Genomic DNA, 25,263 nt, shown 5'->3' with positions numbered 1-25,263 from the left:
AATGTGATTTACAATATTTTTCATCATCAGGACTTTGTTGTCTATCTCATTGGTTTAATTTACAACTCACAACTTTAAAGCAATGATGTTTTTCCTGAAAGGGCTCTGACATCAGAAGGATTTTTTTTCAATTGCTGACGAAAGTCTGGTAAAACTTTTTGTTGAACCTATGATGAATTTTCAGGAAAATACCTGACAAAAGAATGGTTCATTACACCAGTGATAATTCAGTCACTAATTTCAAATGTTTTCCAAAATGTAAATTTGGTTTAGCAGACCCCCCAGTTCATTTGTTGCCTTTAAGTCACCATTCTTTCAAATACTGTGGATACTTAAATATACCCTGTTCTCTCACATACCATAGTTTCTTTGGGTACTTGCAGTAGCCTCAATAGTTGATTCAATTAAAATTTTCATGAAATTATAGTTTCCATCATTGCAAAAAATTGTTTATACAGAATTATTTACGAAATTAACATTAGAAAGAAATTGTGTAACAATCAGAAATGTATTTGCATTGTGGATATCAAAATATGTAAATTGCATGTTATTTTGCTGCTAAATCAATTTGCTTCAGGTTATTATTGGAGCTGGAGGTGCAATAATATTTTATGGGAAGTGGGGTAAATTTAAATATTTGATATTTAGGTCATCTGTACGTGCATGCGCATGTGTGTGCGAGAGAGAGGGGGAGAGACTCCCAGACATTCTGGATGGCAATGGTGCATTGCCCTTGAAGAGCAGTCAGGTTCGCCTGTGACAATTGAGTGGCCTGACAACACTCACTGCCAAGCCTCACCCGTGGAACTGTACACCAGCAAGAGTAGGCCGAATCAGGAACATTGAGCGACATACCAGTGGGGAGAAACTTAGAAAAATATTTAGGGACACTACACTTTTTTTAATTTCAAAAAAAGAGAACAGCGTGGTGAGGAGTTTTCTCCTACACATCGAAGTACATTTATCATACTCAATCAACCTCACTGAGAATCTTGAAAGAATTCTGTATGTTAAGGTATTGTCACTCCTTAGCAGTGGTAGAGGTATTCTTTGGCTTGTTTGGTAGGGGATGAGAAGAGTTGAAGATCAAGGGGAGTCAAATCAATGTTATTGTCAAATTTATGATTCCATTTGAATTGGGCGAGTTCATGATCTCTTGTGGGAGCTTCAGAAGATTGTTGAGTGTTGGATACTTGCTTGCGCTTCTTCTTTGTTGCTGCGGGAGGAGGGCCCTTCAGGGAAGTGTTGAGTTGATTGTAGAAAAATGTTGGTGGTTTCTCAGCTCTTGGCATAACGACAACAACTTGCATTTATATAGTGTCCTCCACACTGGGTGGCGTCCTAGAGCGCCTAACAATGGTGGAGCCCAATGGTAAACCAGGGATAGGGGGAAGGTAACCATAGGCACGGTCGAAGAGGAAAGTCTTCAGGCACAGTATGAAAATGGGAAAAGAAGGGGCAAGGCGAAGGGATTGAGGAAGGGAGTTCCATAGCTTCGGGCGTAATGGTTGAAGGCACGGCAGCCAATGGTGGAGTGGAGGGTTCAAGGGACAAATGAGGAGGCCCAGACCAGTAGAGCAGAGGCAGAAGATAGTGCTGTGAGGAGAGAGAAGGTTGGAGAGATAGGCGGTTATTAAAAGGACTCTACCTTTGGGATATGTCTCTCCATTATGGCAGATTCTTACGTGTTTCCTATTTGAACTGTTCAAAGAAGAAGCAAGGTAAATATTGCTTCACCCGAAGGGACGAAATGTTGGGCAAGTTTCCTTACTCTACACACCTCTGTTTACCTAGCAGTAAGTAGGAACCCGGTTGTCAGTTGATTGGCGGATTGCTTTTCTGGGGATAATAATCCCTCAACAAAAATAATAATAATTTGGTCACTCAATTTGGCCACGAATGTTTGTGGGACACTGCTGTGCGCAATTGGCTGCTGCATTTCTCCCACAAATATACAGTCAATTTACTTTGCAGTATATTCTGCAAAGTGCTTTGAGACGTCTAGACTATGTGAAAAGCGCTGTATCAAATGCTACAATTAATATTATTTATTATAATATATAATATTTCTTTTGTTTTCACTTTTTCCTCTGTAGAAAGGGAATTCTAGAAGAGTACACCCAAATCACTAGCCTTGTAACAGAGGAAATAGTAAATATCCACAAAGATACTCAAAATTCCATTGAACAGATTGACCCCAGCTCGGAGTACAATTCCTTCATTGAAAATCATAGGTAATGTATTCCTTGTCAATCTATTTGTAAACATAAATCAATGTGTTGCAAAAATGAGTATAACTTTTAATATCAGTGGGAAAATATTTACAAATTTAATATAATTTGAATGGTTAAACACTGTTTTGTTTCAGGCATCGGTAAATTGTAATAGGTACTGGAGATTATATTTTGTTGCAGTTCTAATTCTTGGTTGCAGCTTTTTACATTTCAAAACATTATACTGAACTTTAGCATCCTGTCCTGAAGCAACATGCAACTTTTTTTTACCATTTGTTTTACAGGTCACCGGTAATTAAGGAGACAGGCATTGAATTTGATGTTTTGTTATTAGAAGATATGGAAAACCTTCATGCGAATGAAATTCTTTGGAATAATTTAACAGCAGAAAGCTTGCAAGCCACGTAAGTTGCTTCACCCCACAGTGATTTCCCTCAACTTATTGAATAACTGATTTTGGATGGTACTTGTCTTGTTCCAGTACTTTAAAAGCAAAAAAAAATTATATTAAATGTAAATTTATTTGCTGCTTGCATCACGCTCACAAATTTAAACTCTTAAGTGACACCTCCAGATGGCCATCTGCTATAAGAGGTTTCTGCAAAACTCAGTTCTGCATCTGAAATAGTTGAGTGGTTTTGTCAACAATTGTCTCTCCTCCCCTTTCATGCATGTGACACATTGTTAAGAAATTAGACCTTAAGAGATTATGGCAACCACCTTCTTGAGGCAACAACACTTAGAAGTTTATATTCATAATGTCAGTGATGTCATGTAAATATGATGTCAGGGAGCGGTTCCCTGACTGTCCAGCACCTTGGGACGTCCTCATGACGTGAAAGGCGCTATACAAATGTAATAATTTGTTGTTGCATGAAGCAAAAAGTGCTTCTTCTGAAGATGAACACTGTAAGTGTCACTTAATGTTGAAAGTAATAAGTGCACTTACTGCTGAAAGTGAATGTAAAATCGAAGTACTGTACTGTTAGCATGCTGTATATCAGTGTAGTCATTTTAAGATTCTCGAATTTGCTTTCAAATGCCTCCATGGCTTGCCCCACACTACCTCTAACTTCTTGTGCCCCTTTTTCCACAGCTATTTCCTCCACTCCACCAACTCTGGCCTGCTTCATCTCTGCAGACAACCCTATCCCACACTTGACAGGGAACTTTCACTTTCCCTCTGGCCTCTGAAACTCTTTCAAAATCCCTCTGCTTCTCCCCCTCTGTCTGCTTACAAAACTTTCCCAAAAACCCATCTCTTTAACCGCTCCTTTAGTTGTCTCCCCTGTTTCCCTCCCGCCGCCTCCCCCCCCCCCCCCCCCCATCTCTCTCTCAACTTGGGCTCCCACTCCCATCTTTGTAAAACATTTTGAGACTCATTCTCTCTGAGTGAGGAGCGTTATATACACAAATACACACTTTACAATCATCCTATTAAGCATATTGGGCGTGATCTGATATGAAAGGTGCTATACCAAATGCAAGGATTATTATTACGTAAGTGCAAATTGTTGTTCTAATGCATTTGCACTTACATTCAAAATTCTTGAAAGATTTAATGAAAGCCCTTTTGTTGATATTGGAAGCTTCTAAACTTTATTCAACTGATTAATTGCTGATGACTTAACTTTATAACACTTTTTCAAAAGACAATAAACTGTGAGTAATTTGGTTTTATTTGAAATAATCTGGTAGGATAAAAGCAACATCTGAGGAATTGAACCAAACTCAACAAACTATAAGCAGCAAGGAAGAAATAATGCTGGAATTGGAGAAGAAAATCGATGAAGCTTCAACGACATACGAAAAGAAATCTGAGTAAGTACTAGATGCAGGGTAACTCACTTAAATGTTGAAGTAGCTTGGAAAATCAACATTTTATTACCTTTAATAGCACCTTTTCAGTGCTTCATGTCCTCCTTCAGCTATGTGGAAGGTCAGCCTGCTCTGCACGTGACAACTGATATGAAGGGCATGTCACTGCAAAGCCAGAGAGGTGTGCCTGTTCATGGGTGGATTTTCTGTTTGAACAAAATTGCTTTTTAGGTGGAGCATTACGTGGTACAATGAGGTGCACCATCTAATGCAGGGGTCGCCAACCGGTTGATTGCCACTAGGTGGCACTATTGCACATGATTAAAAAGACAAAAGGAAGAAGCAATAGAACTTTTTTTTAGTCAAATTGAAAACAAAGCCGGATGCACCAAAGTATTTAATGCATCTTGAAATAAAAATATAAACTTTAATGTTTACGTTGTGGTAAATATTGCTCCTGCCTCTTGTGCCCGCAGTCCCTCCGCCTCGCCCCTCCTTTGCTTCCTTCAAGACCCATCTCAAGCTCCTCCTCTTCGACCGTGCTTTCGATCACCCTGCTTTCCCCCCCCCTCCACCCTCCCCGATCCTGACCCCCAGTTTGTGTCCGAAACACTGATTGTCCAGCACCTTGGGGCATCCTCCCGATTGAAAGGCACTATACAAATGTAATTTTGTTGTTGTTGTTTTGTTGAGCATGCACGAGGTGCCACCTCGATCAACCAGTTGGATCTGTTCAGAAGTGAAAACCATTATAGTTGTGTTTGAAGTCGTAAATAGAATTCAAATGCTGGAGCCCTTAAAGGAAGAGCAACACAATACTGCTTGATCATTATCTCCTATATTTTCCAAAATATTAAACAAGTTTCTTTGTTTTTATGAATTGAAGAGTAGATCTGTTATAAAAGATTGTCAAGCTTTGAGCAGTGAGTCCAGAATGAAAATTGTGAATACATTGGTTTGTGAAAGGATTAAAAATATCCATTCCTGAAAATGACATATAGATTAGCCCAATATTCTGCTACTCGAGTTGTTTTCTATCATGGAATTTCCATTTATAGGTTGAATGCATAGAATTCTGTTTGCAAAAAAGCACTGACTGATGGTTTCATCCCATTACAACATTGGTTAGGATTTTATCAGCCCCCAGCTACTATCCTGTAATTCAAAACTGTTGTTTTACACTCTAGGTGAAGCTATAAGATAGTTGGAAAAAAAAGGCTTGTGCTTTTCAATGAACAATAACAACTTTGTGATCCTAACTGCGTGTGTGAATTCTCTAATTCTTTTACTTTTGTATCAACTGATTGCCTGAGAGTGAAGATGCTAATGCAACTGTTCAAAATTCCTTTTCTCCAGTATTGTGTTGTTGCTGAGTCAGAAGCAGGCATTGGAGGAGTTGAGACAGAGTGTGCAGCAGATGAAATGTGCTGAAGCTAAACTCTTTGCACAGAAGGAAATGTTGGAACGAAAGGTGACAGAGAATGATGGTAAAGAACCACCTCCCGTCATGGCTTATGAAGAGGATGCAAGATCCATCACTTCCATGGTAAGATCATCAAGTTTGATAGTTGAATGAACAAAAGTTCAACTACATTCTGATAAAACATTAATTTTTACCGCTGCCTCCGCTGAATCAAAAATAATTTGGGGGCTGTCTGGTATGTTCCATGTTCTTGTGGGCCACAAAGAGCCACTTTGTGCTTGTAGCTTGTTAGAAGTTGGAAGAAATAGATGTATGAGGGTAAACTGATTTATTTGTTAACTATTCGAAACATACATTTTGGCATAAAGAAGTAAAATCGGTCTCCCTAGTTTATGAATTAGCTTTCAGATAATTAGAGCTGTCTCAAAAGTTCACTGGAGAGGTTTGGACAAAGTAACCCTGCAGCCTGTTCACTTGATTCTTCTAGAATACCCACCCTCCTATAACAACATTAGCTGTTACGTACGTGATTCATGTTTCTTGGGCTCTACCACACTGTCTGGTAACTTTCAATTACCCTCTGTTCAAAGAAACCCTTCATGGTATCAATGAACATATTCAAGACTGAGGTTGATAGATTTCTAAAGGATAGAGGGATTTAGGGATATGGGAATAGGGCAGGTAAATGGAATTAGGTTAGAAGATCAGCCGTGATCTTATTAAATGGCAGTGCAGACTCGAGTGGCCAAATGGCCTACTCCTGCTTCTATTTCTTATGTTCTTATCTCCTAAAATTACCCTGAATGTGTCGAAGATTTTAGTGACTATAAAATGTTATGTGTGGAATTGTCATATCTGATGGAATCTGATTTCTAAATTTGGATTCCTGCCTATTCGCAGTAAGGTATTTTATATTGAAAATTCATAGAACAGTTTATTTAATTCAATACTTAAAGATAAACCTTGCTTTAGAGCAGTAGTGGCCAGGAAGTAACTTTAGTGGCAGCCAAACAAACACATTTTTCTTGATTGAATATTTCTATTCATGTCTGCACCATAAATAGAAACAATATTGATTTAACGCAGAAAATGTCATTTGTTTCAAGAACAAATTAGATAGATTTCTGCCAGAAAATAATATCTCAGGATACAGTATGTAGTTTGGGACACGACATGTCAAGCGACTGCAAGGTTGGTGGAAGGTGACTAGGTGGACTTTGGTCATCTTTCACCAAGCAAATTCTTCTGTTCTTATGTACCTAGTCTAGTGGGAAGTTCTTCACTTCTTGACGCGCCCGGTGGCACTTTTGGCCCGCAGGCCATGGGTTGGCCACCGCTGCTCAAGAATTTTCATAGTAAACAGCAACCACTTCATATCGTAGTTGTCAGAGTTCAATGTCTTAAACCCTGAATTCTAGAGAAGCAAAGTAAAATGGATACCTTCTCGGCCGTCAGGTTGCCACTGCAGTTACATCCTGTGGGCATGCAAAGAGATGACATTGGTGCTTCCTGTGCAGAGCCTTTCCTGGCCAAAATTTTGTAACGCATCATTACAAATCAACTTCGTTCACACCCATCCCTCCACTCCCGACTCGAACCTCTCCTTTCCAGTTCTCGCCCTGCCCACAGCACAGACAGCACTCGGCAAAGTAACAAATGACACCCTCTCTCTCTCTCTGTGATCAGGGCTCCCTCTACCTCCACGTTCTCCTTGACCTCTCCGCCGTGTTTGCTACAGTCGATCACACTATCCTCCGTCTACCACCTCTTCTCCCTTGTCCACCTTAGTGGTACCGCACTCACACGGTTCGAGTTCTAATTAACAAACCGCCAACAATACATCTTATAATAATATATTAAGTATATTATAATAATAATAATTATAATAATATAATAATAAGAATAATCAAGGATTATTCCTTGCATTTGATATAGCGCTTTTCACATCTTCTAGACGTCTTAAAGCGCTTCACAAAATAGACTGTAAAATGAATTGTCTGTATATTTGTGGGCAAAATGCGGCAGCCAATAGAGCACAGCAATGTCCCACAAACAGTCGTGGATTGAAATGACCAATTAATTATTGTTTTTTTTTTTTGACGGATTATTATCAGTCGTATGAAGTAAGGAAACTTGCCCAAGGTTTCACCCTACTGGGAATCGAACCCAGGTCTCTCACTTGCATAGTGATACCTTTTACTTGTTTTTTTTTAATCTTGGCCAATAGTTTTTGTTCTTGCCCCTGCCCGATCACCTGCGGGGAATCCCAACGCTCCATCCTTGACACCTTTTCCTTATCTACATGCTCCCTCTCGGCAATGTCATTCCCAGACATGGGGTCAAGTTCCACAAGTGTGTGGATGACACACAAATCTACTTCTCCTCCTCCAGCTGTGACTCTGAGTCCACTGATGTCCTGTTAGCTTGTTTGATGGACATCAAGGCCAGGAAGAGTGCAGACTTCCAACAGCTAAATGTCAGCAAGACAGAAGCCGTACTCTTTAGTTCCTGTCAACATCTTCTGTGAATCTGAACTCCTCAATCTTCCAGGGCTGTCCCTCAGACTCACCGAACCTGTACGCAACTTAGGCATCCAGTTCGATCCCCAGCTTTCCTTTCTACCCTCCACTCTGGAATCCTCTCTCTCAATCCCTCCTCCTTGCCCCCTACCTCCCCACCTTGAAATCCTGCCTAAGGACCTTGCTTTCTGATCGTGCTTATGATCACCTCCACCCTTGATCTCCCCCTGGCTCAACGTCGGACTCTGCCACTGTCGAGCATTCCGCGAGGCTATTCTGCGGCGCTATATAAATGTAAGTCGTCGTCGTAGTATGCATGTGTAGGAAGTGACTTTGGTGGCTACCTGATGAGCCAACAGTTGGCCTTGTTTTTTTAGTGACAGGTTTTGGATTATGTGACTTAGATTCTAAGGTTAAAAATAATGTCCAAAACCAAATCAAAATAATGAGATTGCCCTGCATTACTGACTTTTTTCAACCTTGGAATAATAATAATCCTTACATTTGATATTGCATCTTATCACGTCTTTGAAACATCTCAAAGCGCTTCACAGAATATACTGTAAAGCAAATTGATTATATTTTGGGGGCGAAACGCAGCAGCCAAATGTGCACAACAATATTGATATTTAGAGGAATCGGAGCAGTATTGATTCAAATCAATGTGCAATTTTGTCAACTTGCCGGGAACTCAAGAGAAAAAGACAAATTCATGTAAAAAAAACCTTTTGTTTGCATCAACTTATCTATGATTTGTTTTTAACTGGAGGTGCCATTTTTTTATCTGGTTTGTGGGTTGGAAATCTAATGCTAAACAGCATCTCTGATTACATTTGGTAGGCTAATGATAGTGTACCACTATTAAGTTGATCAAATGTTTATGTAAACTATCAATATATGATTATCTATGGTATCACTATAAAAACTATAATACGACTTGGAAAGGAATATGCCATGACACTGAAATGTTAAACAGTTTTCTGTTGCTGGAGATAGTTTTCACTTTGGTGTGCTCTGCTGCGAGTCTCTAATGGCAGAAATGTAATGCCTGCGGTACTTTGTAAACATTTGTGAAATGCAGGAGGACCCAAATTATTTGACATGGTAAAATTGTTGTTGAGTATATTGATTGAGATGTATTGCCCAATGCACAGCTATAACTGTCGAGTGAGCTGCAATAAATTGTTTGCTATGGCAGTGTGGAACAAATGAATCTTATCAGCAAGCATTAGGAGGGCAGCAGAAAGACGAATGGTTTTCTTTCTGTCTGAACACGTATTTCATGCCAATAACATTAAAACTATAATAAATAAAATTAATATACCATAAATACTAAACCAAAGAACCCACTGGAAGACAAGTTTGCAAAAAGAAATTTCAAACTGTATATTAGGCTAATTGGGATGAATACATTTTAAAGCACAGGGATGCCTCAAGCAATGGGAGAGATGATATCAAGAATACGTGTCTCACTCTTGTAGTAAATGGGTGTATCAGTTGATTTACTTTCTGCATTCAATTCAAGTGCAGAGAAGTGTTCTGTTTACACAGAGATCTAAATTATCCCCCACGCTGAAGTCTGATATCCGTCAGAAAACTGTTGAGGAAACTCTTGAGGCTTGGGCGACGATTGCTGGAAGACACAACCTGGAGTCAGGTTCGTGAACATGCATTCAGCCACACCCGGCTTGGAATCCACTGATTGGAGTCGAGAAGGGTAAGCAACTGCTGCTCAAGCTCTGCTTCTCCAACTGGTGGAACCATTGCTCAATGGGAAGAGATGCCAGTCCGATCTGTGGACAGGAACATAGTGGCTGAACTGTGTTGCCCGTAGTTGCTCACCAGGAAGCTTGCAGGGTATCTGCTATCCACTTGGTGACTTCTAAGGAAAATAAGCTATAGAAATTAGGCACAAAAAATCGAAGTTCAGATAACATCAGAGAACCACGGAGGAGGCGGCAAAGGGGTTGCAATTGAAGAGTTGCGATATGATTTTGTTTCATTGTGATTTTAAATGCTTATTTTGGGGAATTTGGGGGTTAATACAGAAATGTTTCAGTGTCTGTTTTGGTGAGCTGAAAATGCCACGGCCTCAGAGAAATCCATTTCCCTCAACCTGTTGGTTATCTGAGTTAAACTTCCTCTTTCTAGTTTGTACAGTTGTGGATGTTTCCTCCAGGAGCAATGGGCCTGTGAGCTTGGTGTGTGATTTACATGATGTTTTTTCTGGCATACGGAGTTGGAACTCGCTTTATTTTATTCCTTTGTTCACTCGTTGGGCTCAGGCGAAAAGTGGATTTAACTCATCAATAACATTGCATTTCCCAAAAGCTTTGGAAGTTAACTCTTTGCACCGAAGAATTGAAGAATTGCTTGGGGCTTGTCTTGTTCAATGATGCACACTATTTAAGGATCACTTGGCACGAAGTAGCCTTAACATAATGGTTAGTGTTTTGCTGTAGGGAAGCTTGATGTTTTAAAATATTCCATATTTTGGAATTGTTTTCTGTTCTTCCTTTCTCTTTCCACTCACCATGCGTTAGGTTTCTCTAGAATCTGTGGCATATTCAATTGCCAAGTCTAGTTTAGTGATTTTTTTTCTATTTTCTTTCCTGAACATAATTCATTATAGTTTCATCATTTTGTCTCTGTTCCAGCCATTCGTGCTGGCAGCTCTCTGGTACCTCTCCCAAATGACAACTCTTCATTTGTCAGCCCAGAAAGCGAGGGGTTGGTTATTTACTTGGGGGTTATATCACATCCCAAAGCGTATTTTTGTCTCGGATGATCACCACATGTTTCCATGATCTCCATGCTTTCAGGCCAGGAAGACCAATAATGTCACGTAACAGAATAACGGCATTCAAGATAGAATAGAATGATTACCTGAAGAAAAGGAATTGAAAGGCATGAGGAAAGAGCAGGGGAATGGGATTTGAGAACTTGGACACAGTGGGGAAGCTGGCACCAGCATGGATATGATTAATGTAATAGCCTCCTTCTGAGCTGTAAACTTTCTATGATTCTTTTCCATCTGAATTTCAATTTAATATCAGCCTATATCACCTGTCAGTTTGATATTCAGGTTATATGAATGTGCTCCATTTTTGCTATCTCTGCAAAACTAGAATAGCCGAAACTAAACTTTTTAAGGAGCTACTTTCATCCCACTGGACAAAACTAGAGGGTAGTTTGATAATAATAATAATCCTTGCATTTGATATAGCACTTTTATTATCTTCTAGACACCTCAAAGAGCTTCATGGAATATACTGTAAAGTGAATTGATTGTATATTTGTGGGGGTAATGCAGCAACCAATTGCGCACAGCAGTGTCCCACAAACAGTGGGACCAAATTACTCTTTTTTTTTTTGAGGGATTATTATCCCTGGAAAAGCAATCCGCTAATCAACTTACTGCTAGGAAAACAGAGACGTGGAGTAAGGAAACTTGCCCAACACTTCGCTCTGTCGGGAATTGAACCCAGGTCTCTCGCTTGCAAGGCGAGTGCTCTAACCTGAGCTACAGCACTCCACAGTCCTGTAGTTTGGAGGGATCTGCAAATGGGTATTGTTATGGGGTTTCCTTTGGAGATTGAGTTAAAGAAATGCGATTCAGCCTGGTGCAGAAATCTGTTTTTTTTGTAAATTGAATTTAATCGACAGTTGTAACAGCCTGAACTGTTATAACTGTAACAGCAGATGGCATCAGAACACTTTTACTGCATTCCCTGACAATCGAGAAAATATCAGTAAACATATCAAAAGAGAATACTGGGAATATTGTTTTTTATCAGTTATTTCCAGCTAGTACAAGTGACCAGAATTTGTTTTGACTAATATTTTGTATCTTCTGTAAATTGAAACTTGAGCACGAGTTGCACAGNTTTAAGAGTTCTGTAGCTCAGTGGTTAGAGCATTTGTCTCGCAAGCGAGAGACTTGGGTTCGATTCCCAGCAGAGCAAAACCTTGGGCAAGTTTCCTTACTCCACACGCCTTGTAATAATCCCTCAAGAAAAATAAACGAACAATAATAAAATTGGTCACTTCAATCCACGACTGTTTGTGGGACACTGCTATGCAGAATTGGCTGCCGCGTTTCCCCCACAAATAATACAGTCAATTCACTTTATAGTATGTTCTGTAAAGCTCTTTGAGACATCTAGAAGTCATGAAAAGCACTATATCAAATGGAAGGATTATTATTATTTATTATTTTACACACATGCAGTTTGGACAGTTGAGCAAATGGGTGATTTTTTTTCCAAGGAGCTTGGTCATGGTCCAAATACCTATTTTTCAAGTAATTCTAGCTGTCAAAAAGGCAACTATTCAGAGGAAGATGCGAGATAGGTTTATGCTCACAACTCTTTGAGGACTACCCATGGTATTTCAGCCAGTTATTTTTATGGGAAATATTGCAAAGTATGCTCCTTGATAATCGTAAAATATAGGATATTTTACTTCTGAAAATGAAGCAGATTTGATAAATCTAAGCAGTCAAATTCCAATCCAATTATGGGATGAGTGAATTACAAATCAATTTTGTTACCCCTCTGGGTTGTTTGCCACTGACAAGATGGTGTTACTATTTGTTGTTCATTACATCGAGGTTTGACTATGCAAACTCATTGCTTGTCGGCCTCCCCAACTCCTCCCTCCACAGGCTACAGATCATCCAGAACTCTAACCCACGTCCTCTCCCGCACCAGGCTCTGTGACCCTATCACCCCCAATCTCACTCGACTCCACTGGCTTCCCATCACACAAAGGATTCAGTTCAAGATCCTGGTCCTCACCTTCAAAGCCCTCCACGGTCTTGCTCCCCCTACCCCTGTGGCCTCCTAACCCCCTACCATCCTGCTCACTCCCTGTACTCAGCGGGCTCCGGCCTGCTTCATGTCCCCTGTCTCGCTCACCCCACTATTGGTGGGCGGGCCTTCCAGCACTCTGCCCCACCTTCTAAAATTCCATCTAGCAGTCCCTCTGCCTTGATCCCTCCCTTGCCTCTTTCAAGACCCATCTCCTCTTCGACCTGACCCTCCCGACGTGAAAGGCACTTTATAAATGTAATTTTGTTGTTGTTGTTTATCATGTTGCTTTTATTGTGGTGAAATGAGACCTTTTGCAAAAATGGTGTTTATTATTCCAGATTCCGCCTGCAACTTTTCTTGTATTTGGAATAAATAGTTGAATAGCTTGGCCACCATCCTGAAATCGGTTTTCAACATTAATATTAAGTAATAATAAAAAATAATAATCTTCACGTCTTCTGGGCATCTCAAAGCGCTTCACAGAATATACAGTGAAGAGAATTGACTATTTGTGGGCGAAATGCTGTGAAGAAGCTGTATCAGCCTCAATTTGCCAGTGGCTCAGACCTGGCATGAATTGTTAGCTTTTCCGATTGCCAAAAAAATCTTTAGATTTGCTGTCCATCAGGGAAGAGAAATAGCTGTGTTACATTTCATGCAACAGTTTTCAGGGTGATGATGATGCTTCAGCAAAGTGCCTGTAAAGGGCAATCTCATTTCTCCCGCTCTAGTGGAAAATCAATGCTGTTATATTTGCCTGTGATCTGGCAAATAAAACATGTTTTTATTTGTCTCTGCAGGTTGCAGACCATGGGGGGTGGCCCTTGAATTTTCAATCCTCTTAAAAGCATAGATTGCTGTGCATGTATGATGTCAAAAGTGCTGACAGCCCTCTGGTATGCAACCCAAGTAACTATTTTCACATTTGAGCCCAGGCAGTTATTGTCAGCAGGTTATTTGACGAGAGAAATTATAGCAGAGCTTAATTGACATCTGCATGACATTGTGTGTCAGCCTGGCTTAGTTGTTTGCATTATTACCACTGAGTCCGAAGGTTGTGAGTTCAAGCCCTTGTTGGGATTTGGAACTCATATAGTCTCGGCTAACACTCCAATGCAGTGCTGGGGGTATGCAGCATTAACGGCGGTCCCTTCCTTCGAATGAGATGTTGAATCCAGGCACTGTCTGCCTGTTCAGGTGGATGTTAAAGATCCCATGGCACTCTTTGAAAAGAGAAGGGAATTTCTTTTGATGTCCAAGCCAACAATCCTGCCAATAAAATTGGTCATTTACTTCATGGCTGTTTGTGGCATATTACTGTGTTAGTTACCATATTTGTCCACAAAATACATCTCTCCACTTTACAGTGTATCCCGTGAAGGGGTTTAGACATCCTCTTGAGATGAAAGGTACAATATCAACTGCATTTTTGAGGATATTTACAAGTGGGCATTGACTGCTTTTTCTCGCTTTCTCTCCCTCGCATTGAGCACTGATACCATTGCTCATTGTCAGTGTAGACTGCGATTAAACCTGGAACCTTCTGGATCTGTCCAGCTCAATTTTATACCGAGGAAAGAAAAATAGGGTTGCACGGTACACTTACGTTAACAGAACAGCAGCTGATTTGTGTTTAATTTCTGCTTCAGAAAGTTTTTGAAATGTGGAGCAGTACCCCAATCAAAAGTAAAACTTGGTGCAGAATAATAATGAAATTTGCATTTGATATTGCGCCTTTTGTTCTCAAAACATCTTAAAGTATTTCACAGGATTTACAGGCAAACGCTGCAGCCAAGGTGCATAGCAATTTCCTCCAAACAGCCCTGAAATGAATAATCAATTTTGTATGGGTGGGTTGTTGGCCAGGACACCACAGCAAGCTTTTCTTTATAAACCGTATTATGGGATCTTTAACATTCACTGAACAGGCAATCATTTGAAGGATGGAATCTCTGAAAATCCAACTCTCCCCAAGCATTGTACTCAAGTGTTAACCTGGACTATGAACTTGTGTCCTGATATGAGGCTTGAACCCATAACCTTCTGACTCCAAAGCAAGAGCTACCAGCTGAGACACGCTAATACTTGGAGTTCATATCCCATTTACTTTATATAGAAAGGCATGAAAAGCGCTCTCCAAATGTAATTTTGTTGTTGAAACCTCCTGTTAGAGGAGTTTGATTTTCTGCTCAAAAATGAAAATTGAACCGAATGAATATATTTAAATTACCATCACTATGTTTGAAACCAATTATAGTTAGTTTTGTTTGAAATTTTATGAAGATCTCAAAGATCACTGAGCAATGACTCAGAGGGGATCATACAGCAGTATATAAGATGCTTAATGAAATAGAGAACGTAAGCATGGACAAATACTTTTAAATAAAGCAAGACAGCAATTCAAGAAGGTAAACATTCAAGATCTCTAGTCATATGTTTTGAAAGGCAAGATATGGAGACACCAGGAAATATTCACTTTATACAAATATACAGTCAATTCACTTTACAGCATATTCTGTGAAGTGCTTTGGGACGTCTAGAAGACGTGAAAAGCGCAATATCGAATGCAAGGATTATTATAAGCAGAAACTGCAGTGGGTTGCCAGAAGGCTTGTTGAGGTCAGAACACTTAATTCATTCAAGAAATAGCGTGTTGGTATTGTGGAACAGCAATAAGATTGGTATTTGGAAAGATGAAATAAACTGGGCCAAAGAGCATGCTCTATTCAAATCTCTCGGGATTACTTTTAACAAACAGAAAATAGATTTTTGTCAAGATTGTAGTATTGTTTTCATACCCACAATGACTGATCTCACTTTGTAAAGCACAGATCTGCTTCACGTCTCTACATTGGCCTGGTTCATGTCTCCCACCCTATCCACCCTGTCATTGGCGGGTGGGCTTTTCAACATTTAATTTAATGTTGGAAGGTAATTAGGACTAGCGTTATAATAACAACAACAAATTACGTTTGTATAGCGCCTTTCACATCGGGAGAACGTCCCAAGGCCCTTGACAGTCAGCGACTTGGACCTGAGCTGCGGTTTGAGATAAGCAGGGGTGGAGGGTAGGGTTAGGAGGATTTTTATACCCTTGGCTGTCAACAATCTGGTTTTGGGGATTTGACTAGGTTTATTCCTATTAGTTTACCTATCACGGTTGTTTGGTTTATTATAATCCCTGTAAATACCTACCATTCAAAAAATCTCAAGTCTTCCTGTAACTCTGGTATTGTATCCTCCTTTTCCACTGTAAACATATTCAGTGCTCCTGTGCTCTTTACTGTTCTCCTAATCCAAATTTATTTCTAGTGGGTTTATCTCCACCATTCGTTTTTCTTAATTTTATGAATCTTCATTTCACTCTGCTTGAGACCATTTGTAGATTTTTCATATTCCCTCTTTGCTTTCATTTTTTTCCTTTTGTTGCTTTCCATAATCCTCACAAGTTTAAATCATGCCACTTTCCCTCACCATTACGTATACTTCTCCTTTTGTTTAATACTGGTCTTAATCACTTTGGCTGCTTCATCACATTACCTTTTTTGCCTTTCATGGGTAATCCGTGGGTGTAATCCACAGATTACCTTCTTGAATAGATTCCACTGTTTGTCTGTCAATTAGCAACTGATAATTCCTTGCGGAGTGGAACGTTCTGTTTGCGCATTTAATTGTAGTTGTACTTTTTATAAAAAATTTACTGCAATGCAAGAATAAATTTAGCTGGTTCTACATCAAGGATTCGGAATAATTGTCCAATAATAAAAATGATTTATAAATTGTTCTAACCATTGGTGTGGAGGCAAGATTAGTTTTCGTAAGTGAGAAGGGACTAATTACAGATTTCAACTTTCCTAACGCCAATCCAGACTGATGGCTGTGTAGATGACTAAATAGACAAACTGGTACATAACCAGACATGAGTGTTTATACAACTCTTTATTTTAGAATCAGGATGGTGTAATGGAATAGTGATGCAACTGGCTATGGTTGAACAACTAGGATTGTTAATGTACGTCCTTATCTCTGCACCTGGGAAATTAGATAAGGAACTCCTAGTAGTTTGTTTCTTATACTGCTTGCACAGTGATTCTGCAAGAATACCAATGTATTACAATACAAAATTACATTGTATAGTGCCTTTCGCATCGGGAGGATGTCCCAAGTCAACTACATTCTCTGATCATTTTAGTAATTGATTTTTATCCAGTCTCTCTACTAAAACCAACTGCAATAGACTAAATGAAGATCTGTTCAACAAACAAATATTATTACCAATAAATCAAAGTTGACAAAACTGGAATATCTTGTTGCAGAATCCCTTGTTCTTCATATAGCAAGACTGCCATTAAGTACTCCTGTTCTTCAGGTCAGAATAGATTGTGGTGGTACTTGAACTTGAATATCACCTTACAGTCATATTTGTTTTAAGAAAGGAAATATCCAGTGAGTTTCAGCTTCATAAGGAGAGCTTAATTTGTAGAGAACTGATGCCTAAAATATATTCTCCAATATTGACATATTTTGCAGTGATGAAACTTCACCAAAAAGAATCATGGCAAATAAAAGGTTATTGCTTTCCCTGTTGCACTGATATACCAGCTCTTACGAATGCACATATTGTTGAGATAATAACTTCAGTGGCATAAGAAGCAGACATTGAGTTGTTGTTAATCCCCCTGCCTCATTTATCCTCAGATGACCCTTTATCTATCATTACCTGAGGTGGATGTTATGAGCTGATAATTTTTAGTCCCAACGTGCCTGCTTGTGAAAATGGTACTGGGTAGCCTTAATAACATAGGCAGTTTAACATAGCTATTTAATCTTTTGATTTGTGTGTGTGTGTGTGTGTGTATATATATATATACATAATATATATTATGTATAAAAAGCCTGTCAGTGTTCACATACTTAACAGGGCTCAGTTGATGGCTTGCTCTTTCTTCTGACGTTGTTCAAAGTGATGATCAGGCTGCATCACAGTAGTTAGAATGTTTTGGCGCATCCTTACGGATTGTCAGCTGCAACCATTTTCCCTTTGAACCAGAGATGTGACAATTATTCTGTGCAAGTTAACTCGCACCTGTGGTTTCATTCGGTTCTGCTGCTATGCAGCAGAGTGCAGTGCTGTTACCAGCGTATGGTAGGACTTACTGTAACTCAAGCTGGAATTGAGTAAATGCTGCAAATATCATTAGACTTATAATTTGTGAGTTTAAGATTAATTGTGATGATTTCCAAAATAAAATGCACAGATTATCTACAGCTACGCGAGAATCACTCATGAACTGGAATTACTAGGAGCACACATAAATTGAATTATGAGTTATTTACAATCTTGCACTCCTTTGTCTAAAATGTTCCGTAACATTTGCATTTACAATATGTTTTAAATTCTACATTTTGAAAATAACTTGCCTAGCTTTATTTTCTACATGGCATTCAGGTGGTTTGTTTTAAAATAACAAGTTGTTCTTCACAAACTCAATAGATCCAAAGCCAATAAATAAATATAGCACAATCCTTTTTGTGTGAAGTTTATTGTCTTCCAAATTTCTTTCCCCGCTGGCACTTTATTTCTTCTTCCTGTCCAATCTTATTTGGTCATGCTGTCTTGTGAGTGAACAACCATCATTTAATACTGCTCTTGAGTACTGGGAATCATGTTCCGACAATAGCTAAAGTATTTCTTTTGTTTTCCCTTTAAAATTTATATTTGATGATGATCCAATTGTCTCCCAAACATTTCAGCATTTTGTTTATTTTAATATAACAGCTGAATCTTAATTCACATCTTATTGTGCTGTATGATTCATGGCTAATTGCTTCAAAGTTTGTCTTAGAAATTTATAATCCTAAAGAATATTTGGAAAATTCTTAAATTCAGTTTTAATTTGAAAGTTGGTGTTTTCTACTTCAAGGTTATCTTGGTGGCAAAGGATGAGCCCCGGCTTCTCTTTTCCACCACTAACCATCTCCTCCGTCCACCTTCCCATACCTCGCCCATCCTCTCCTCAAACTCCAACTGTGAGGATATGCTGGACTTCCTCGAGTCTAAAATCAAAGGGATACGTTCAGCCAACTCAGCCCTGTCCACAGCCACCCCCACATCACCTCTCCCTCATGACCCACCCCCCACCCATTCCCCCTGTACTCCTTCGACCCTATCTCTCCCTCCTCCCTCACCACGACTGTCTGCAAATTCAAACCCACCACCTGCTCCCTCGATCCCATCCCCACTTCTCTCCTCGTCTCCCAGCTCCACCTTCTGGCCCCCCCTTCCTGTCCGATGTCATCAACCCCTCCCTGTCCACCGGTTCAGTTCTCATCCCCCTAAAAACAGCTGTCATCACCCCCATCTTGAAAAAATCTTCCCTGGATCCATCCCTCCTCTCCATCTACCGCCCCATCTCGAACCTTCCATTCCTCTCCAAGGTCCTGGAAGGCGTCGTTGCGACCCAGCTCCGCTCCTTTCCCTCTTGCCATTCCCTCTTGGAACCCCTCCAATCCGGCTTCTGCACTGCCCACAGCATACAAACAGCGCTGGTCAAAGTCACTAATGACATTCTGAACATCTGTGATCAGGGCTCCCTCTGCCTCCTTGTCCTCCTTGTCTTCTCTGTTGCCTTCAACAGTGTCGACCACTCCATCCTCATACACCGCCTCTCCACTTTACTCAATCTTCACAGATCTGCACTTGCCTGGTTTGATTCCTATCTCTCTCACCGTATCCACTTTGTTGCCTCTAACGGTTTCTCCTCCAGCCCCCGCACTTTCACATCTGGCGTCCCCCAGGGCTCTGTCCTTGGCCCTCTCCTCTCTAATATCTACTTCTCCCCCTTGGTGACATCATCCGCAGACATGGGGTCAACTTCCACATGTATGCGGTTGACACCCAACTCTCTTTCTGTCTGCGCCCTCAACTCCAGGACCACTGCTCTCCTGACAGACTGCTGTCAGACATCAACTATAATTTCCTACAGTTAAATGTGAACACGACTGAGGCCCTCCTGATTGGCTCGCACCAGCGCCTCAGCACCTCAGGCTCTGGCAACATCAACCTCCATAGTTGCACAGGACAACTCACCAGCCAGTCAGGAGCCTGGGTGTCTTGTTCAACCCTCAACTGTCTTTCCTCCCCCACATTCAAGCCATGACCCGCTCTGCCTTCCCTCACCTCCGTAACATCGCCCGACTTTGCCACTACCTCACCCCTCAGGCCACTGAAACTCTTGTTCATGCCTTCATCACCTCTAGGGTCAACTATGCAAATCCCTGCTTGTCAGCCTTCCCAACTCCTCCCTCCACAGGCTGCAGATAATCCAGACCTCTGCAGCTCGTGTCCTCTCCCGCACCAAACTCCATGACCCCATCTCCCCCACTCTCGCCCAACTCCACTGGGTCCCTTTCCTTCAGAGGATCCAGTTCAAGATCCTGGTCCTCACCTACAAAGCCCTCCATGGCCTCGCCCCACCCTACCTCCGCGACCTCCTAAACCCCTACCAACCCGCCCGTTCCCTCCGCTCAGCCGGCTCCGGCTGCTCCACATCCCCCGACCCACCCGCCCCACCATTGGTGGGAGAGCCTTCAGCCACACTGCCCCCAACCTCTGGTATTCCATCCCCCAGTCACTCCACCTCGCCCCCTCTTTATCCTTCTTCAAGTCCCGCCTCAAGACCCTCCTCTTCAACTATGCCATCAGCCACCCCCCTTCCCCTCCCCTCGCTTCCCCCCCAACCCCAGCTTGGGTCTGAAATGCTGAACTCTGTCCAGCGCCTTGGGACGTCCTCCCGACGTGAAAGGCGCTATACAAATGTAATCTTGTTGTTTCTGGCTCTTTTTATGTTATTCTCCATGCCAATGTAAGTTGTTTGCTTTTTTTTTTAAACCTTATTTTAAATGATTTTGTGCTCATTAACTTGAACATTCTGGCAAATGGAACGGATTTCCATTTTAGGCACTCATTGTAAGCATTAAACATTCCTAGCGACTCCTTCCATGGTTAATTGCAAGATAATACGTTATTGTGCCCCAACCTCAGAAAACCACTCCCAATTGTAACCAACCATCCAGTTGCATCTCTGAGTGTGATGGACAGTTTTGTGTTGAACGTAACAAAAACAATATATACCGCCTTTCATGTTGGGGAGCATCCCAAGGCGCTGGACAGTTGCAGAGTTCTGAATGGCCTGCAGTTTGTGGAGGATTGGGAAGTCCAGCAAACAGAGTCTAGCCTGGAATTGATAGAAGTGTGGATATAGGCTTTGGCGGCCTGAAGGGAGAGGTGGTGGCGGAGATGTGGAGTGTTGTGGAGGTGGGGGAAAAGCTGAAAGGGTCAAGGACAGATGTGGGATTTAAAGTACAGTTGAGAGTCGAACAAGACACTGAGGTTCAGCACTGGTTCCAGGAGGTGGAGTGTGCATCCATGTAGATTGCTGCAGTCAGTGCCTAGGGTGAGAAGGCAGTGATGGGAACCAAACAAGGGAGCCTCTGTCTTGATGACATTTGACTGGAGAAAGTTAGCTCTCATCCAAAAATACTCATGAGGTAATCGTTTGAAACATTTGAAGGCTGGAATTAAAGATCAGGTTATTTGTCATCTGAAAACAAAAAGTTGTCGGCTATGTGATTTATATTCCTACTAGCTGTACCCATTGCAGCTACACTTACAACCAAAGGATCCAATATGTAATGTAGATTGACACACAGACTGGCATTTTCATAGATTCATAGAATGTTACGGCACAGAAGGAGGCCATTCAGCCCGTCGAGTCTGTGCCGGCTCTTTGACAGAGCAAGTCACTTCCACTAACCCCAATCACCAGCTTTCTCCCCATAACCCTCCAAACCCATCTTCCCCAGTTACCTTTCCAGTTCTCTCTTAAAAGCTGTTATCGAATTGCACTTCACTGCCCTTTCAGGCAGATCATTCCAAATTCAAACAACTCGCTGAGTGAAAAAATTTCTTCTAACCTCCCCTCTGCTTCTTTTGGTAGATATCTTAAGACTGTGACCACGGGTCACAGACACACCTACCAGCGGAAACAGCTTTTCCTTATCTCACCTGTCAAAACCTTTAATTGATCTTGAAGACCTCTATCAGGTCCCCGCGTAACCTTCTCTGCTCTAATGGGAAATGTCATAACTTCTCCAGCCTGTCCTCATAGCTAAGGTTCCCCATTCCTGGTATCATTCTCGTGAATCTCCTCTGCACTCTTTCCAGTGCCTTAATGTCTTTCCTGAAGTAAGGTGCCCAGAACTGGATGCAGTACTCCAGCTGAGGCCTAACCAGTGTTTTGTATAGATTAACCATAACCTCCCTGCTCTTATACTCTATGCCCCTACTAATAAAGCTCAGTACACCAAATGCCTTTTTTACTGCCTTATCTACCTGCCCCGCTACCTTTAATGATTCGCTTACTTGAACACCCAGATCTCTCTGTACGTTCACCCCCCTTAAGATTGAGCTACCAAGTCTTTTTTGCCTCCTATCATTTTTCCTGCCTAAGTGTATCACCTCACACTTACCCCCATTGATATCAGTTTGGTTATTGAGATGCTTTTTGAAGCGCAGATAGACATTGTTGTTTTATTAGTATAATATATATAGAAGATCTATAGATAGAAGATTTCTTCTTCAAGTGCTGACTGACATGCTGTGATTTTCCATCATTTGTTTGTAGTTTAGTAACTAGATCAGGACTGCCCAATTTCAACTGACGTTGGCTTCTCACCGGCTGAGGGAAGAGAAGTCTAATTAGCCTGTGGCTGATATGAACCTCGGTCCCATAAACCTTCACAAAAATTACATGATTTAAAACAGGAGCATAATGAAGCAGAACAAAAGTCTCAACATAAAGTACGTTGCTCATTTGTGACAACGATTTCTCACAGCGAGTTTGTCTGTCTTCCGAACAGCTTCTTGGGGAAACATTGAACAGAGTCTAGTTATTCCAGGAAAGGAGGAAGAGTTAATACCAGGACTTTAGTGACATGTTTAGTAAGATCCTGTTACAGAGAAACACTGGAAAAGGTTTATTAGAAAGATTCTAGGCCTTCATTTTGACTGGAACTACGTATGTTCACGTAAGGAAATATTTAAAACTGTTAATGTTTTAGAATATGAAGTGACTAAAAGCTATTGTATTTTGTGCATAATAAGCATTGCATAATGTTTCAACATGGGTTTACAGTGTAACATTTTCATCATGTTTTATCTCTTATCAATATTGTGTTGTGATTTTCAGGATAAAGGAAAAGACAAGGTTTCAAAATTTGATTCTATTCGACACTCCATAGCTGGAATGATTCGATCACCAAAGAATTACCTGACTTCATCTGTAAGTTCGTAGGGCCCTTTTTTGTCAACTTTATTTTGTAGCATTTTTCCTCCTTTGTAAAAACTTTTTTGAAACATTAACTGAAATTATATGCATAACATAAGAAAATTCAGAATGAGAAAAGGCCATTTAGTCTGTGGAAGCTCGTCCATCCAGACCATTAACTCTTCCATTTTGAAATCTAATTGTACTTTGTCTCTAATTATCTCACTTGTAGATTCTTAGCACATCTACCATTCTGAGTGAAGTCACCTTTCTCTGATGTGTTTTACTATTCACTAATTTCCATTTGCTGCTTACTTTGAAGTAATAGCGTTTACGACATTATCAATACTATTAATTATTTTATGAATTCTTTTGAAATTCTCCTTTTAAACTTTTCAGTCTAGAAAAGAGATTAATTTTCTCTTTTCTTCATAGTGCAATCTGGTGTGATTGTGTTTGTACATATGGATATTGAGCAGTAGAGTTGCACAGATCACAAGATTATCAGTTGAACAACAACAGCGACATTTTACATTTATATGAAGCTTTTAGTGATTGGTATTGTTTGTTGTTTTTAAAATCTGGAGTCTGACAGCTGTGGCTGGGATGGTGGACAATCTGCCTATGTATAAAGGCTTGAGTAGATAATAATAATAATTCTTGCATTTGATATTGTGCCTTATCACGTCTCCGAGACGTCCCAAAACTCTTCATGGAATACGTTTTGAAGTGAATTGACGGAATCTTTGGGGCCGAAACGGGGCAGTCAATTGCACACAGTAGTGTCCCACAAACAGTCATGGATTGAGTGACCAAATTATAATTTTTTCTTAAGTACTTAAGAGTTTTCCGTCGCTGGCAGGACTTCTACAAACCCATTTCTTTGTGGCTTTCAAACCGATTGGGCGGAAACTTTGAGTCTTAAAATAGTCTTATTTTACACTTTGATACACTGGTATTATAGATAGTGCCAGTTATTAAAATATTTATACAAGGTTAGAAATGAGAAATTCATCTGAATTAGATATTTTCAATGATTGAGATATCAGAGTTTATAGGGTGCCTTTCTTTTTCATTCCCTCATCAACACACACTCGTCTTCAGGCATTTTACAAATGTATCAAACGCTGAATTGTTTACCATCATGCATTATCTTCCATTTACCTACATTTGAAATGCATCTGCCACATTAATCCATAAAAATATTCCACCCCATAATAATAATAATTTGTTTTGAACATAATACATTGAATGTTGAATGCATGTTCTTCAGAAATAAAATACCTTTTTTTTTTAGTTCTTTGATGTGATGCCCACCAGTGAGAAACCCTTAGCAGAGCAAGACTGGTATCATGGAGCAATTCCTCGGATAGAAGCACAAGAGCTGTTGAAACAGCAGGGAGATTTCCTCGTCAGAGAGAGCCACGGCAAACCTGGTGAATACGTTCTCTCTGTCTTCTCAGATGGGCAGCGGAGACACTTTATCATCCAGTACGCAGATGTAAGTACAAGTTAATTACAAGAAAAACATTTGAAACGTGAAGATGACATGATTTGTGCACTTATTTCCTTTCATCCTTTGTCATCCTTTGTGCATATTTGAGTTGAATATGATTATCCACCAGTTTAAATCACTGACTAAAGCCACGTTATTTACAAAATAATAAAACTTTACTCAACAGGAATTGACATTTGTGTCATGGGATATTAGTTGATACTTATGTAGCTCTCTAAGTTTACCAGTGCTATATATTCTTATAAATGAAGGCAGCTGCCTCGATAGTTATTTAACATATTCTGCGCAGGATCATTTCCCATGTACTAGCAGTTTAAGGCTGGAGAGCTAAGAATCTACAAAATACAAATATAGTGTCTCTTTTAAGATAATTACATTGGAAAAATTGGCATGTTGGCTTTTGATTTGTCCGTGCCATGCCCCGCAAAGACTTCTCTTCGCATATCCTTATTTTTCCAAAACATCATCTGGTCATCATTATTGGCCTTCATACTGAGCTCAGCCCTCAGTATTCACTGTTCAGTCAATCTTCAAGATGGCAATTGATTTATGTTTCACTGCAAAATGTTTTCTTTGTCTTAATGATCCTGAAGATCGACTTAATTATACAC

General features: G+C 40.4%; 1 protein-coding gene across 1 annotated transcript in view; it reads left to right on the top strand.

Annotated features, from left to right (window-relative positions):
* fer (fer (fps/fes related) tyrosine kinase) overlaps nt 1–25,263 on the top strand; it is a 159,185-nt gene that overhangs the window by 33,032 nt on the left and 100,890 nt on the right. Inside the window, exons 6-11 of the mRNA XM_042334027.1 lie at nt 2,097–2,234; nt 2,519–2,638; nt 3,933–4,055; nt 5,409–5,598; nt 23,059–23,151; nt 24,434–24,637. Coding sequence (XP_042189961.1) covers nt 2,097–2,234; nt 2,519–2,638; nt 3,933–4,055; nt 5,409–5,598; nt 23,059–23,151; nt 24,434–24,637 — 868 coding nt within the window. The remainder of the gene's footprint in view (nt 1–2,096; nt 2,235–2,518; nt 2,639–3,932; nt 4,056–5,408; nt 5,599–23,058; nt 23,152–24,433; nt 24,638–25,263) is intronic.

The sequence above is a fragment of the Callorhinchus milii genome, unplaced genomic scaffold, assembly GCF_018977255.1.
Source record: "Callorhinchus milii isolate IMCB2004 unplaced genomic scaffold, IMCB_Cmil_1.0 Scaffold1, whole genome shotgun sequence".
NCBI lineage: Eukaryota > Metazoa > Chordata > Chondrichthyes > Chimaeriformes > Callorhinchidae > Callorhinchus > Callorhinchus milii.
Note: the sequence above shows the minus strand (reverse complement) of the source record. Positions and strands in the feature narration are given on the sequence as shown.